We start from the raw sequence: 16,441 nt of genomic DNA, 5'->3' as shown, positions 1-16,441 counted from the left end.
TCTGTATCCTTGATTTGATAACAGGGCTTGCCTGTCCTGTTTTAGTAAAGTTTTCTAGATCTGTAGAATTTCTACACTAGTGTTACCCAAAACGTGGTTATTGAAACAAGACTTCAGGGCACCTGGGTGGCTCTGTCGGTTAAGCGTCCGACTTCGGCGCAGGTCATGATCTCACTGTTCGTGGATTCGAGCCCCGTGTTGGGCTCTGTGATGACAGCTAGCTCAGAGCCTGGAGCCTGTTTCAGATTCTGTGCCTCCTCCTCTCTCTGACTCTCCCCTGTTCATGCTGTCTCTTTCTCTCTCTCAGAAATAAATAAAACATTAAAAAAAAAAAAAAAAAGAAACAAGACTTTGGAGATGTTCTACACTAATGGGATTCCATTACTTTTTGGAAACCTCTTTGTTATCTTCTTCCCCTCGGAGAATCATTGTGGCAGTCTCTGAGAAGTCCTGCATTGAAGATACCAGTTTTTCCTTGTTGCACCCAGTGTTTTTAAAATTTTACTTGAGGGGCACGTGGGTGGCTCAGTTGGTTAAGTATCCAACTTAGGCTCAGGTCATGATCTTATGGTGGTTCGTGAGTTCAAGCCTTGCATCAGCCTCTTCTGCTGTCAACACAGAGCCTGCTTCAGATCCTCTGTCCCCTTCTCTCTGCCCTTTCTCCCCTTGTGCATGAGCGTTCTCTTTCTCTTTCAAAAGTAAACAGTTAAAAAATTAATAAAAATGTACTTGATCAGGGCACTTGGGTGGCTCAGTCAGTCAGCTCAGGTCATGATCTCATGGTTCGTGAGTTTGAGCCCCTCATCACATTGGGCTTTTTGCTGTCAGCACAGAGTCTGCTTTGGATCCTCTGTCCCCTGTTTCTGCACTTCCACCTCCCCTTCTGCACACGTATGTGTGCTCTCATTCTCTTTCAAAAATATTGAAAATTTACTTGATCATTAAATCAGTGTATTACAAACCTGAAACTAGTATAACACTGTATGTTAAATATACTGGAATTTAAATTAAAAAACTTGAAAAAAATTTACTTGATTATATAACCTATATTTGTTAACATAAGTGGAATGAATTAAAAACCTTGTTCCAACATAGAAATTTATCACAAATATATTTCCTTTTTTTTAATTTTTTTTTTTTTTTACATTTATTTGTTATTGAGAGACAGAGAGAGGCAGAGCATGAAGTGGGGAGGGGTAGAGAGAGAAGGAGACACAGAATCCAAAGCAGGCTCCAGACTCTGAGCTGTCAGCACAGAGCCCAACGCGGGGCCCGAACCCATGAATTGTGAGATCATGACCTGAGCTGAAGTTGGACGCTCAACTGACTGACCCACCCAGACATCACACAAATATATTTCTTTATTCAAAACAGGTCACCTAGGCAGCTTCATTTCTATATTTTAGATAATTAACATTTTTCTTAACTACTGTTCAGTTTGTAATCATTTTGCAGTTTGGAAGGCAGCTGAAATCAGAAATTGTAAGTAGTTGATACCTTATTTTCATTTTACAAGCAGTTATGATACTGCAAGATCTAAGGAAATGTTTCATTCTTGGCCACTTTAAGAGCCATTTAGGAATTTAGGAGAATTTTTTTTTTTTTTTAACATTCAGTGATTTACTGTCAAATGCTTTTGAGTGTTTTCTAGCCCCTGGGGATGCTGTGATCAACAACATAGTCTGTCCTCATTATGAGGCGACAGCAAACAAATGGAGGGGTAATGGCAGAAAAGACACAGTATAGGTGTGGTATTCCACAGATACCTGCTTGTGGGCCAACTGTGTGTGCCTGTTAATAAGTTCTTTTACAGTGATTCTCAATAGAGAAGGAAGGAGGTTTAAAAAAAATTTTTTTTTAAGTTTATTTCTTTATTTTGAGAGAGAGAGAGAGACAGAGAGAAAAAGAAAGAATCCCAAGCAGATTCTGCATTGTCAGTGCAGAGCCAGACACAGGGCTCAAACTCATGAACCATGAGATATGACCTGAGCTGAAATCAAGAGCTGGTCGGTTACCGGAGCCACCCAGGCTCCCCAAGAAGGGAGAGGTTCCCTAATCTGTAGTGCAGTTGGATGATGTTAAATTTATTTAAAGGTACCATAAATTGAAAAAGTATAGAAATAATTGCTGTATTGGTAGTGATATTTCATTGTCCAGAAAAAGCACAAACTAGCTTTTAAGTAGAGAATGTTGAGTTCTGAACAGATATCCATGCTGGTCTACTTTATTCCAAGAAAAGATGCCCATTAAGAGTCCTTATAATGTTCCATGAAATAAATTCTAATAACATGGGTTATTTGGTTTTTAAACTCATAAGTTATGGGCTCCTATGGTTTTTGTTTTGCTTTGTTGTATACTGAAAAAGAATGTCCATAGTGATAACATGGGAAGAGTTGAACAATAAAAACTATATAAGCAAGAATGTAAAATACATAGTCATTTGATTTATGTGGAAAAATAACTGCATATCTTGGGCCCCAATATGTTATATTCTGATATTGAAGTTTTTATGCAAATATCCTATTTAAGAAAACAAATATGAGCTGTAAATTGTAAATTAAAAGTTAAAATGTTTTCAAAAGTCTTTGCATGAATGGTTATTTGTATAGTTTCTCTGAAAAGCTTGCATGTCTGAAATGACACATTCTTTAAGGATGATGGAGAACTGTGGTTTTAAATTGGAAATCAGTAAAGGAAACACTGCTAAAACTTTTAAGCATTTGAAACCTAACCTCAGTGGATTAACAGTGATGTTTTATAGGTAGCTGGCCTTTCTTCATAACCACTTTACAACATCACTGTTTTCAAATATATTTAGACATTTTTTGATTGTGAATTATGAGACTGGCAATTAAAACTGTGAGAGTGAGGCATATATACAAGATGTAAGGGACTTGAAAATATATGAGCCTATGGAGGAAATTTAATAAAGGATTTTAGTCTGTGTAACTAGGATATTTACACTGTCATTTTTTTTTTAAAATATAAATTATTCTTGATAATTCTTTTCTAGAAACGACTGCAGAAAGAACTGTTGGCTTTGCAAAATGACCCACCTCCTGGAATGACTTTAAATGAAAAGAGTGTTCAAAATTCAATTACACAGTAAGTAGTTAATGTATTGTTATTATTACTTTAATTATTTAATGTTTATTTATTTTTGAGAGAGAGGGAGAACACGCATGCACGTGAGCTGGGGAGGGGCAGAGAGAGAAGGGGACAGAGGATGTGAAGTGGGCTGACGGTTTCATGTGGGGCTTAAACTCATGAACCGTGAGATCATGACCTGAGCCTGAGCCAAAGTCAGATGCTTAACCTACTGAGCCACCCAGGTGCCCTGGTAGTTAATTTTTGAAGCATTATGTATTTCTTTTATTATTAGTGTAATGTATGAATATATACTTATTTTTTTAATGTAGAATTTTCATATTTCCTTCCACTCTCTTCCATCAAGAGGTAAGTGAATAAATCTTATTCTATGCATTTATATATACAATTTTGTTTTTTATAATAGGATCATATAGGAACCCTTTCTTTTTGAAAACCATTATTTGATCAGTTTTTTTTGTTTTTTTTTTTTTTTAGTGTTTATTTTTATCTTCGAGAGAGAGAAAGAATACAAGCAGGGCAGGGGCAGAGAGTGAGACACAGAATCAGAATCTGGCCTGGGCTCTGAGCTGTTCACACAGAGCCTGACACGGGGCTCAAACTCACAAAGTGTGAGATCATGACCTAGGCCGAAGTCAGACGCTTAAACGACTGAGCCACCCAGGTGCCCCTGATTAGTAATATTTTAAAATGTCTCCTTCTAAGGTGGTAGCATTTAAAAACTTAGGTCTGACTTTGTTTATGAAATGATCATCTCAAATAGAGCAATTTGATATGAGGTTGTTTATTACATTTTTCAAAACTACATGTAAAGAGGTGTTACATTACATTAAAAGAGAATAATAGTCAAGAGGTGTCTCCATCTCATAAACACATTAATTGCACTGTACAGAAGGGTAACTAAATGAATATCAGACCCTCAGCAACCTCTTTTAATAGATAAGAACCTTCTTCATGAGTATGAAAAAGTGAATAATGGAAGGAAGACACAAATATTCTAATTCAGCTCCTTCCTTGGGGGTAAAGAAATGAAATCTTTTCCCAGATACAGTACCAAGAAGAGTAGAGAGATATGTGTCCTCTCTCATAAAAATGAGTATTTGAATTAGTTTGAAACATTTTCAAGAGTATCCTCTTAAGATCTCACACCCTGTATAGTCTATGTTTACCACTCCTTTTATTTAATAGTTTATTAGACAAGCGTAACTGTTCTGAAATTGGGGGAGGGGAGAATTTAAAATAATGGACCCTCTCCTTAAAAACAAAAACAAAAACAAAAAATTCTAAAACCATAAAAAGAATAGGAGGCAACAAGATAATGGTATACTGTAGACCAAGTTGTAGGGCAAATATTTAGTGATATTCTAGGTCCAGAGAGCAAAAGTGATCAAAATTCATGGACTAAGGCACCTGGATGGCTCAGTCAGCTGTGTCCAGCTCTTGATTTCGGCTCAGGTCATGATCTCATGGTTCGTGGGATCAAACCCTGCTGTCAGCACAGAGCCTGCCTGGGATTCTCTCCTTTGTCTCTGTCCCTCTCTCTCTCAAAATAAACAAATATGCAAAAAAAATTCATGGACATACTTATCCTTATAGAGAAACTATTTTGGTTACCTTTGACTTTGACACTTGAGTCAGTACTTAAGACAGAAGTCAAGCTTTTTAAGAACAATCTTTTGATGAATTGGATGGATATTGATGTTTGAAAATATAGTATAGATCTCTAACTCTATAATAGTTTTTTTACAACATTGCTGGGTTTTCGAGTATTTTTAGGTTTCCCTCAAAACTGAGCAGAAGATACAGAGATTTCTCATATATCCTCTGCTCTCACACATACAGTCTCCTCTGTTATCAACATCTTTCCACCAGAGTGTTATATTTGTTATAACTGATGAGTTATGATTGACACATCATACTCACACAAAGTCTGTAGTTTACATTATAATTCATTCTTGATGTTTCTAAGGATTTGGGCAAATGTACAGTGACCTGTATTATCAGTATGGTATCATAAAGAATATTTTCATTGGCCTAAAAATCCCCTGTGCTCTAGCTATTCACCTCCCCCAACCACTGATCTTCTTACTCTCTGTATAGTTTTCCCTTTCTCAGAATGTCATATAGTTGGAATTGTACGGTAGGTAGCCTTTCAAATTGATCTCTTTTACTTAGTAATAATGCATTTAAGGTTCTTTTTGTGACTCTTGAATTGATTTCTCATTTCTGTCAAAATTTGAAAATGGAGTGTATGGCATTTGTTCTGTATAATTAAATTATTCTTTTTTTGTTCTGTATAATTAGAATATATTTCATTTTCATTGGTAACAAGTGCTTCCTCTTTCAATCTTTACTTTTTGGGGGGGTGCGGAACTATACAACACAATGATTTATAAAATGTTAAAGGAATGTTTTACATTTCTAGAAATGGAAACATTTGTATAGATTGTCAGATATTTATACCATAAATTATAACTACCAAAACAGCATTGTCTTTGTTGCAGGATAAACCTGTTATTTAGAGATGTTTGTTAAGCAGTTTTTCTTTTAAAATAATTTATTATAAATGAATCACAGAAATTTATTAACTTTGTCTATCTTCCAGGACTTAAAAGTACTCTTAAAAAATTTGATCTTAAAGTATGTGTTTAAATGGGGTAAGAATTAAAATGAAAGCACATTCAGTTTTCTGGAAGACAGTTTGGTAGCATATATTAAGACATTTGAAAAATAAGAGTATCATATCCTTTGACCTAAGAAATAAATCCCTATGCTGTCTTAAGGAAGGAACAGAGATATAGAAAGATTAACCCAGGGGTGCCTAGTTGGCTCGTTCAGTAGAACATGCCGCTCTTGATCTCTGGGTTATGAGTTCAAGCCCCATGTTGGTGGGCATAGAGCTTATTAAAAAAAAAAAAAAAAAGATTAACTTAGATCTAACTCTACTCATTTCAACATTACTATTTCTAGGGACAATTTGGAAACCATGTAAATACCAGTAATAGGGAAATGGTTTCTCAAGGTAAGACAGCAAAATGGCATCCCATAAGTTATAGCTTACAGTCAGCATGAAACACAAAAATTTTGTATAGTCATAATTACCTGTGAATATCCCTTAGAGAGGCAATATTGGTATGTATCCTGTCTTAATACATCCAACAGAGCTGGTTTTTCCTTCAGAAGGAAATAGTTGGTTGTTTTCTTTGATTAGTAGGAACTATGAATGCATGAAAAGTACCTGTTTAAACATTAGAATCCTAGAACAATAGCAACTCACAGGAAGTTAAGAACTGAAACTTCTCCCATATCATGGGGCATGTGCATATAATTGGAATCATAAACACTGGTGATTTGAATGTATATAATTTAAGTGTGCACATAATTCAACTACTGGATGTCAATAGCATAAACTACAAAATGACTAGAATGAAATGTACCCAAAGAATTTCAATGTTATTATCTTTGGGTGATTTTTACTTATTTATACCTTTCTGAATTCTCTATGGTGAGCAAACATACCTTACTTTTTTAATTAGCAAAAAGTTATTTAAAATTACCCCACACAGTGTTGAAAATTATGCCTTCTTTGACCTATCTCACCCAGGTATTGGAAGAATTACTGAGATATTTGCTTAGCTATTATTTAAAAGCTGTGTTTGGATAGAGCACATGTAAATTTGTGGTGCATCATGTCCTAAAATTTGCCTTTAAACAGAATGAAAGGACACCAGGAAGTCCTCTGATTTTTCCTTGGAACAATAACTGCATAGTGGATGTCAGGGGGGAATTAAAAAAGGGGATATTGATGGCGAGAAAGGAAGGACCTGGTTTGTAAAGAGAATAGGTTTTTGTTTTAAATTTTGTTTTTAATGCAGTTTATGCATTATATTTAATTTACTGTGTACTGGTTCTGACGTCAGGAAAGTGCTATGTGTTGCATATGTAATGCCAGTTATCTTTCCAACACTTTGAGATGAATATCTTTTTTGAATGAAATTTTAACTTGTTTTTAATACCAGTTTTACAATTAAAATAGTTACAATGAGTAGTAAAACAGCTTATTCATGGCCACACAGCTAAAGGACAGGCCTGTATAATTTCACTTTAAAATATTGGTCCTTGGCTTATATATTTTAATACGGTGTATAGTATTCAACACACATTTTGAAAATAAATAACTATGCTCTTAAGGGCCCGTATGTGTTAGTTGATTACTTTCAGAGAGTAGGCACATTTATTATTTTACATAGTCTTAAGTCCATAGTATATGGAATCGTGACTAGAACCCCAACACTGTATTCTCAATATTACTTCCTTTTTTTCCCCCTGTGCTTAAAGTAGTAAATTTTTAAACCTAAAAAATTTAAGATGAAGAGAATTGGCCAGAGATATAATTAGGAACTCATTCTAATGGTTGGTCCACTTTTGCTTCTCAGTGTGACCCTATCATCTTTGCCACCATAATCCTTGATCTACTCCTGTTACCCCTTTTTTTTTTAAAAGAGCAAGAGATAGAGGTGCCTGGCTGGTTTGGTTGGTAGTGCATGCAACTCTGGATCTTCAGGTTGTAAGTTCTAGCCCTGTGTTGAGTGTAGAGATTACTTAAAAATAAATTAAAAGAGTAAGAGGTAAGTTTACAGTCTATAATTATAAACAGATTTGTATTCATGATTGTTGTATGTGGAAACAAAGTAAGCTTATAAAGAGGTCATAGGAATCTCTTCTGAGAAGAGATCTGAAACATGAGATGCAAAGGCAAGGGGTATAGAGCCTTAAATAGCCATTGGAGTAAGTGGACTGATGTCAGCTTAGCTTCTTTTTCTCCTGTTTAGTCTTCTCTAGAGTACTGATGAGAAGATGTGTCTAATGCCCATGATTCTCTAGTCATTGTTGATACCTACTTCCACCATTGCTTCTAAAACGATATCAGAAAGGCAGTTCATTTGTTTCATGTTATCTATAAAAATCTATTCAGTCATTGCAGAATAGTGTTTTGGAGAACTAAGGTGGCATAAATTTTGTAGCAAGTGCACAGGCTTTAATGTCAGCACCCTTGAGTTGGGTTTTATTTTGTGTGTTTAGACCTTGGTTAAAATTTGGCTCTGTCCTCTGCTAGTTGTCTGACTTTGGTCTGGTTAAATAACCCTTGAGTGTCAGAGAAGGGAATAGGGCAAGGGTGTTAATGCCTACTTTTACAGATGTTGGCAGGATGAAGCTCCTGTTGCACATGAATGACTCCTATCCTAATGCCCAGCATTGAGAAAGTTTTTGGTGTTCCCTTTTCTCTTTCTCATCCCAATTCCTCTTATCTGAAGTTTTTTAATTTCTTTCTTTTTTCTGTTCTAGGTGGATTGTAGACATGGAAGGTGCACCAGGTACCTTATATGAAGGAGAAAAATTTCAACTTCTATTTAAGTTTAGTAGTCGATATCCTTTTGACTCTCCTCAGGTAACTGCCTTGCTTTCTAACATTTCACTGTGTTTTTAGATTATAGCAAAATACTAAATTAGTGACTTTTGACTAAATACAAACTTAAAAAATCTATTATAATTATGTTAATAGATTTGTTCCTTTATGTTACTTGTAATATAATCAAGATCTTAGGAACGTTTTACTTCATTGAGATTAGGGGTTTGCTTTTGTACTTCTAAGAACTTAACAGTTTTTCTTATCCATAGATGTTAGCAGAAAGAGGCTGGAAATCTAACCCAGGTCCAGGGATTGTGGGAGAACTTAGCATTTTGGAATACCAGGAGGCACTTATTCCTAGATGATAGAATAGAATAATTGTGAGGAGGCAGTGCTTTCTTGAAAGGAACACTTATTTGATTTTGCATTAACATGCTGTCTTTGTAGCCTTTTATTACTGCAAAGATAGAACATATTACGGAATATTAAGTATCGAAACACAGGCCCTAAATCTGATCATTATAATTTGAGGCACAGTTAGTTTAGGTAATGGGTTAATACTTGGACAAATGATAACAGTGGTAGAGGAACTGTTTTGAGAGCTGTTTAACTGTGGTGAATGATTAATCATTAGAAGTTAGAGAAAAGGAGACTCTAGGCTGACTTCCACACTGCTGGCTTCGAAGATGGGTGAATGAGTTACTAGTGGCAAAATGATAAGACTTAATGCCAACTCTGTCTAATATTGCTAGATAATGAGGTTCTGGATAATGAAATTTCCCGAATACTTAAAATTCTACATTTGAAGTGCTAAAATATGTTATTTTTGAGGAAAATCATATTTCCTTGCCACTTTAATATACCTAACAGTGCTCTTGGCCATGCAGGAGTACAAATGGAAGTCAGTTACTGTATTATGCTATAAATAAAGAGGTAATTGTTTTAAGGCACAGAATTAAATGGAAGTGGACTCCTTGAATTCTACAGTTTTTATGTGAGCAGAAAATTAAGATTAGGAAGCTTATTTTTATCATTTTCATAAAAATAAAGCCAAAGGTAATGGCTTTTAGGCCTCTATAATTTTTTTTTAAATGTTTTATTTATTTCTGAGAGAGAGAGAGCAGGGAAGGGTCAGAGAGAGAGGGAGACACAGAATCTGAAACAGGCTGCAGGCTCTGAGCTGGCTGTCAGCACAGAGCCCGACGCGGGGCTCGAACCCACGAACCATGAGATCATGACCTGAGCGGAAATTGGACACTTAACCAACTGAGCCACCCAGGTGCCCCCTTTAGGCCTCTATAATAAGCACCTGTAGACTACGATCAGAAACCAAAGCAAACATCTTCTTTCTTTCTAGAAAATGATCTTCACCTTTTGTTGCTTTTTGGCTTATCAGCATCATTTCAATTGTTAATGCTTAAAAGCATTGTTGTCTCAGATATCTCCTTTTCACCTTCAACCTGTTCTTCTCCTTCACTTCAGCTAAGTTTGTGGAAGGTATATGAAGGAAGAATATGACTCACCAACTCCGAAATGTTGACTAGAGGGATGTTGGAGAAGGCTTCCTCTGGGAGCCTACAGATTGTTTTTATCAGAGGAAAATAATAGTTCTGTAAACCAAGGCAGAAATGTCCTCTAAACTCTCTCCTTAGCATTTAATTCTAAATCAAATATCACTCTGCAACATCATTTGAATTTCATCTTGAATATTTCTGTAAGTTACAGCATATATGATGGATTCCATCATACCTCAGATTTATTTTTTCTCCTTCCCTAGTTTGACTTCTGCACACTCTTCTGATTCTTCTTATTTGGGTTCTTTATTCAATACCCCCTGTTCTTCTCACTCTTTTCTCTAATGTCTTCAACCGTCTTAAGCAGCTAACTCCCAGATCTATTGGTGTGTGTACAGCCTTTTCTTTCTGAGGTTTAATATCATACCCTTTTTGGATATCACTACTTGAATACCTCCAGATGTTTCAAATTAACACTTCCAAACTCCGTCTCTTCCAGTAATAAAATAAATTTTTTTTTCCCTTGGATTATTGTCCATCTGTCTGCTTGTGTTGAAATTCTTTCCTTCACCATTAAATGTGGCTTTTCAGGTCCTTTTGCAGTGCATCAGTCAGTCTACTCTTATCGCCGGTGCTGTTGTCCCAAGTCTCTCTTTCATATGGATTATTACATAATAGCCTCTAGTTCTTTCCACTCCTAACCATCCTTTCACAGTGCTGTTCGATTTCTCTGCAGGTGCAGTTCCCTCATTGGTTTGCACAGACACACACCACCACCACCACCACAATTCCTATTCTCCTCCTTCTAATGCTTCTTTTTTTTCTGTGGAGTCAAATCTGAAAACTCTTTAGCTTAAGAGTTCAAGTATAAACTTAACCATTTCAGCCTCACATTTACCTCCATGCCTTTTACTATGTAGTAATATTTGTATCATACTTTCTAATGTGACTTTCATTCTGATTTTGTCTTGTAACAGCTCTAACGAAGTGGTTAGGGAAGATGGATTCATTCTCATAAGTGAAGAAAGTGAAGTTTATAGAAGTACAATGTTTTGTTCCTGGTTTAAAAGCCAGCTTGTAGGATAGTCAAGACTCAAAACCCAAGTTACTTCTTTCCATACTGCCAGTTAGGTGTAATTGCTAGAATGAGGAAAATGCCTATTTATCCAGACAGTAATATTATCTCTAAAAGTGAAGGGTTATATGTAGAATGATAACTTTGAAAGCTCTGGGGCAGTTGTTCCCAATCTTTTGGACTGTGAGGATTCCTTTTTTTTCTTTTTTCTTTTTTCCCCCCATTCTACTCATGCTTTTTATTCAATATTCATTTATTCAAAAAATATATTTTTTATCCAAGTTAGTTAACATACAGTGTAATACTAGTTTCAGTAGAATTTAGTGATTCATCACTTAAATATAACACCCAGTGCTCATCACAACAAGTGCTCTCCTTAATGCCCACCACCCATTAACCCATCCTCTCACCTAACACCCCTCCAGCAACCCTTAGTTTGTTCTCTGTATTTAAGAGTCTCTTATGGTTTGTCTCCCTGTTTTTATCTTTTTTTTCCTTCCCTTCCCGTATCTTCATCTGCTGAGTTTCTCAAATTCCACATATGAAGGAAATCATATGATATATGCCTTTCTCTGACTGACTTATTTTGCATAGCATAGTACACTCTAGTTCTGTCCACGTTGCCGCAGATGGCAAAGTTTCATTCTTTTTGATTGCAGAGTAGAATTCCGTGTGTGTGTGTGTGTGTGTGTGTGTGTGTGTACATAGGTTGTATATTTTGGTATCCATGATTGAGAAAATGACAGAGCTGCTCTAAGGCTAGTAATACTTTAAAATTACTTTTTAGTTTTTATTAATCACATCGTCTATGAGATTATAAAATAATAATAATAGTCTAACAGTTGCTTGCTGTGCATATCAGCTTTGAGGTTTTTCCAATAACTGAAACTTTCCATTGGTCCATTGCCCTGGGGAAGTGATTAGAACCACTCAAGGGCAGGAAATTCCTTACTTACCACAGATTTTATTTGATGAGACCCAGTAACACTGGTACTTGCTAGAAAATTAGTTTTTGATCTTCCTGTGCAGTAATTAGTATTGAATTTACTACCACTTACAAAAGTCGAATTTGGTAAAATAAACCTAAAATAGACCAGTTTGTTGTGAGCTTTGTATTTTTGTATCTGTAAGTTAGCTCTTTAAGACCATAATAAACTGTATAGTCTGCTGTGTTTTCTTTTCCCTGCTAGTTATAGTTAATTTCTCCTGTATCTTGCTTTATAGTGAAAAAGCTGCCTATCTAAACCGGTTTTTGGCCCTGTCATTTGCTTTAAAAGAAACCGAAACAACAAAACCATTTAATATTGGGAGCAGGGATGAGGCACTTTTCCATCACTATTTTCTACTAATGTGCACTTACAGTCAGCCATACAGAAAATAAAATATCTTTGTCTATTAGATGTTTTTCTGTGCTAGAGTATAGGTGAATGATTGATTGAACTTGAATTAATGTGTATTTAAACATGAATTATGTGCCAAACCCTGTATTCTCTACTTGAGAGATAAAAAAGAGCACAGAAATTAAAAGGCATCGGGCCTGCCTTTAATAATTGGTGTATTCTGTGGATAGGTAGACACAGATTAATTCATTCTGTAAGTATTTATCACATGTCCTACAACAGATGCTGCACTAAGTGTTAGCAATTTAGTAGTGAAGTAAGGAAGTGCACAAGTAGGGAAGATTTCACTGAAAAGATGACTTTGGAGCAGAAGTCTCAAAGAGGTGAGTGGGTAAGCCATGTGAAAGAAGTATGGAAAGAGCAGGTGAAGAAAGAAATGCAAAGGCCCTAAATCTGGAGCCATGTGGCAGGTCCCTGGAGTGGTATAGAAGTGGGGTAGGAGGTAGAGGGCATAGATATGAGAGATAATTTGGGCGAGAAGGTCCATCATGAATTGTGTAAGACATATATAGTCCATTGTAAGAATTTTGACTTTTACTCAGAATGAGATGAAAAACGTTTGAATATTTTGAGCAGAAGAATGACATAATCCTACTTAAAAGGAAAAATTTGGCTACTTTGTGGCACATTGGCTGTTGGGTGTACAAGGGACAGGGAGACTAGACAACAATTGCATTAATCCAGGTGAGAGTTGATGGTGGCTTGTACCAGAAGGATAGCGGTGGAGGCTATGGAAGGTGGCCACATTTTGGACCTTTTTTTAAAGGTTGAGCCAACAGGATTTACTCATGAATTGATGAGGAATATGAATGAGTCAGGGAAGACTTCCACAATGTTTGGCCTAGGTAACTGTATGGACCTTAACTGAAGTATGAATTGTGTGCTTTGGGAGCAAAAGAGAAAGCAGTGACTTATTAGATTAGGATGAGGAGGAAAAGAAAAACCTGTCTGTACTGGGACTTAAAGCACAAGAAGAATTTCTGTCAAAAGTGGAGCAAGTCACAAGAAGACATGGCCTCTTCTGAGATTTGTGAGCAAATGTAGTTTTATGTATAGATACTTGGAGGGCTGTGGGAGGAGATGAAACATGAAGAATGTTTTGGGGTTTATCCAAGAGAGTCTTGCAGTATGAAGGATTTGGAGATTTATCTCAAAGGAATTGGGGGGTACAGTCACCTCTCCATCCAAACTGTGAAGTCCTCAAGTTTAGTGTCTGCTGTTTTGCTTCTTTTCCTTTCTATTTCCTCACATTAACAGCCCTTCCCTTCCAAATATCTATGATCTTATACCCCCTTCCTCTGTCAGAACATTCCATTTGAATGCAATAAAACTGAAACACATCTATATTATCTTGTAAATATCCTGGTTATATCTTGTTTTTAAGCTTTTCAACTCTAATTTTTATTGAAATTTTAGGCATTTAGAAATAGGTGGGGAAGTATTAGGGGGAAGAGAACACTGTACTTAGTCCTAAAACCATATTGATGCTAAAAGTGGTGCTGGAAATATACTTGCCTTTATTACAAAGCTTTAGAAACACTGGGGGCAGGTCACTTTCTCCTCATTGTTACCCCCTTCCTATTTGTGCCCCCTTAACATGGACCCTTTAATTCTGATGCTAATACTCCTCCGTTGCAGAGATCCAGAAACTATTTTCATAGTGTTCTCATAGTGTGATTCTCCTTGCTCTTTCATGTGATGGTGGTTAAGTTTTCCAAAGTCATTTTAAATAAACATTTTTATTGCCTTAAATTGTCTAGCATCTAGGACACCTGATGAGGAAAAAGTGAAGCCTTGGGGGTAAAGAAGGGAAGATAGAGGAGAAGACTGGTACGCTAGAAGAACACGGCTTGTAAAGGAGAGAGAATGTACCATTCAGGGAACCCAAGTTTAGTTTCATTGTATCCAGGAACTTTGTATAATACTTGTATAGTGCATGGTAAGGGTAATTATGGAATACCAGAAGAACTGTTAATATCGATGCTACAAGTACATATTAAATTACTAAAAGGGGAGCATTGAATTAAAAACTTTGCTAAAACTCTAATCCCCAGTTATTTTTGTGAAATATTTACCATTTGTGCTAGACTGCATATATCATACGTTATTAATAATTAGATATCTGATTACAACAGACTTTGCTTTTATGTTCAATTTCTGTAGTTGCCCATTAAGTGCTGTTATCTACTTAACAGCTTTAATAAGGGAAAACGTTCCCTTATATTGTCCCTAGGGAAATCTTGGTATAGTTTTGTAGATTGGCTTTTATATTTTATAGCCTGTTTTGTACTCCTTATTCTTGTAATACGTGTTTTGACCTAGTTTGACCCTATATTAGGTTCTCACTTTCTAATTAGTTGCAGAACATTAGTCTGAACACAGTAGTATGCCTTCCTTGTGGTCAGATCTCAGTTTTGTGTGCTCATTCAGTGTTGGGCTTGATGTTTGGAAATCCTAATGTGCTACTGCCATGAATTTCCTATTAGAAATAGTTACTTAATGTCCAGTCTTTATTTTGTCACTGTCAGTAGCTTTCATTCTCAAGATTAGTAGTTTTATGAAAGACAGTACATTTGGTACCAAAAGTTACCCAGAGGTTGACTTGCTTAAAACTTTAGGTTGGATGTGCTTACTTACTCCAAAATTGTATGCATCCTGAGCATAGTTTTCTTAGATCATACTTGTTCTTGTATACCATGATGATTGGGAAATGTTTGGAAATTTAGAAACATCTGAGGACTGTTTCTTAGGCAGACTCACAACTTCACATGTGATTCACCTGCATTAGATCTAAAATTGTGGCTTTTTTCCCCATAAAGCAGCTTATTCTTTAAAATCTGTAGTTCCAGGGGCGCCTGGGTGGCTTAGTCGGTTGAGCGTCCGACTTTCGCTTAGGTCATGATCTCGTGGTTCGTGGGTTCAAGCCCCGCGTCGGGCTCTGTGCTGACTGCCAGCTCAGANAGTGGAATGGAATAGAGAGCCCAGAAACAAAACATTGGTAGTTAATCAATTTATGACAAAGGGGCCAAGACTATACGGTGAGGGGTAGACAATCTCCTCAAGAAATAGTGCTGGATGGGGCGCCTTGGTGGCTTAGTCGGTTAAGCGTCCGACTTTCGCTTGGGTCATGATCTCGCGGTTCGTGGGTTCGAGCCCCGCGTCGGGCCCTGTGCTGACTGCCAGCTCAGAGCCTGGAGCCTATTTCAGAGTCTGTATCTCCCTCTCTCTCTGACCCTCCCCTGCTCACGCTGTCTCTCTCTCTCTCTCTCTCCTAGAAATAAATAAAAATATAAAAAAATAAATAAATAAAATCTGTAGTTCCATTTTATTGTTTGGTTTATGCAGTAGGGAGTGTATGCAGTCTCTGGCTGTTAACTGTTTATATGCTAAATTTTAATCTGAATAAATAATTTTAAAAATAAATAACTTTTAAAATAAATTAGCAAAGTTCTTATTTATTTCCTTTCGTTTGAAATTCATTGTGTTCAGTTGTCTTATTAAATCTGTTTTAGTTTTGCCAGTTACTTGGGATTCCCCTCAAAAAATTTTTAATTCTGAAAACAGCTCTTCATCTCTTCATTATTCAGAAACTGCTTGACCGCAGTTAAATAACTGAAATGTTCCTTTCCTCCTTTGGATTGTACGGTGTGTTTAAAAAAATTTTTTTTAAATGTTTTCTTTATTTCTGAGAGAGAGAGACAGCGTGAACAGGAGAGGGTCAGAGAGAGAGGGAGACACAGAATCTGAAGCAGGCTCCAGGCTCTGAGCTGTCAGCACAGAGCCCAACGTGGGGCTCGAACCCACGAACGGTGCGATCATGACCTGAGCCCAAGTCTGAGGCTTAACTGACTGAGCCACCAAGACGCCCCTGTACTGTGTGTTTAAATAAATGAGGACAGTTAAGAGCATGATCTTAAAGAAATTCAGCCTTGTT

At 36.5% G+C, this 16,441-nt stretch overlaps 1 protein-coding gene across 2 annotated transcripts in view; it reads left to right on the top strand.

Moving 5' to 3' along the window:
- The window catches only part of UBE2W (ubiquitin conjugating enzyme E2 W), a 76,313-nt gene that overhangs the window by 38,370 nt on the left and 21,502 nt on the right, over window positions 1–16,441 (top strand). For both annotated transcript variants that reach the window (XM_039238383.1, XM_039238384.1), the window contains exons 2-3: window positions 3,014–3,105; window positions 8,455–8,557. In XM_039238383.1, coding sequence (XP_039094314.1) covers window positions 3,014–3,105; window positions 8,455–8,557 — 195 coding nt within the window. The remainder of the gene's footprint in view (window positions 1–3,013; window positions 3,106–8,454; window positions 8,558–16,441) is intronic.

Source organism: Hyaena hyaena, unplaced genomic scaffold (assembly GCF_003009895.1).
Source record: "Hyaena hyaena isolate Hyena2069 unplaced genomic scaffold, ASM300989v1 scaffold_139, whole genome shotgun sequence".
Classification (NCBI taxonomy): Eukaryota; Metazoa; Chordata; class Mammalia; order Carnivora; family Hyaenidae; genus Hyaena; species Hyaena hyaena.
Note: the sequence above shows the minus strand (reverse complement) of the source record. Positions and strands in the feature narration are given on the sequence as shown.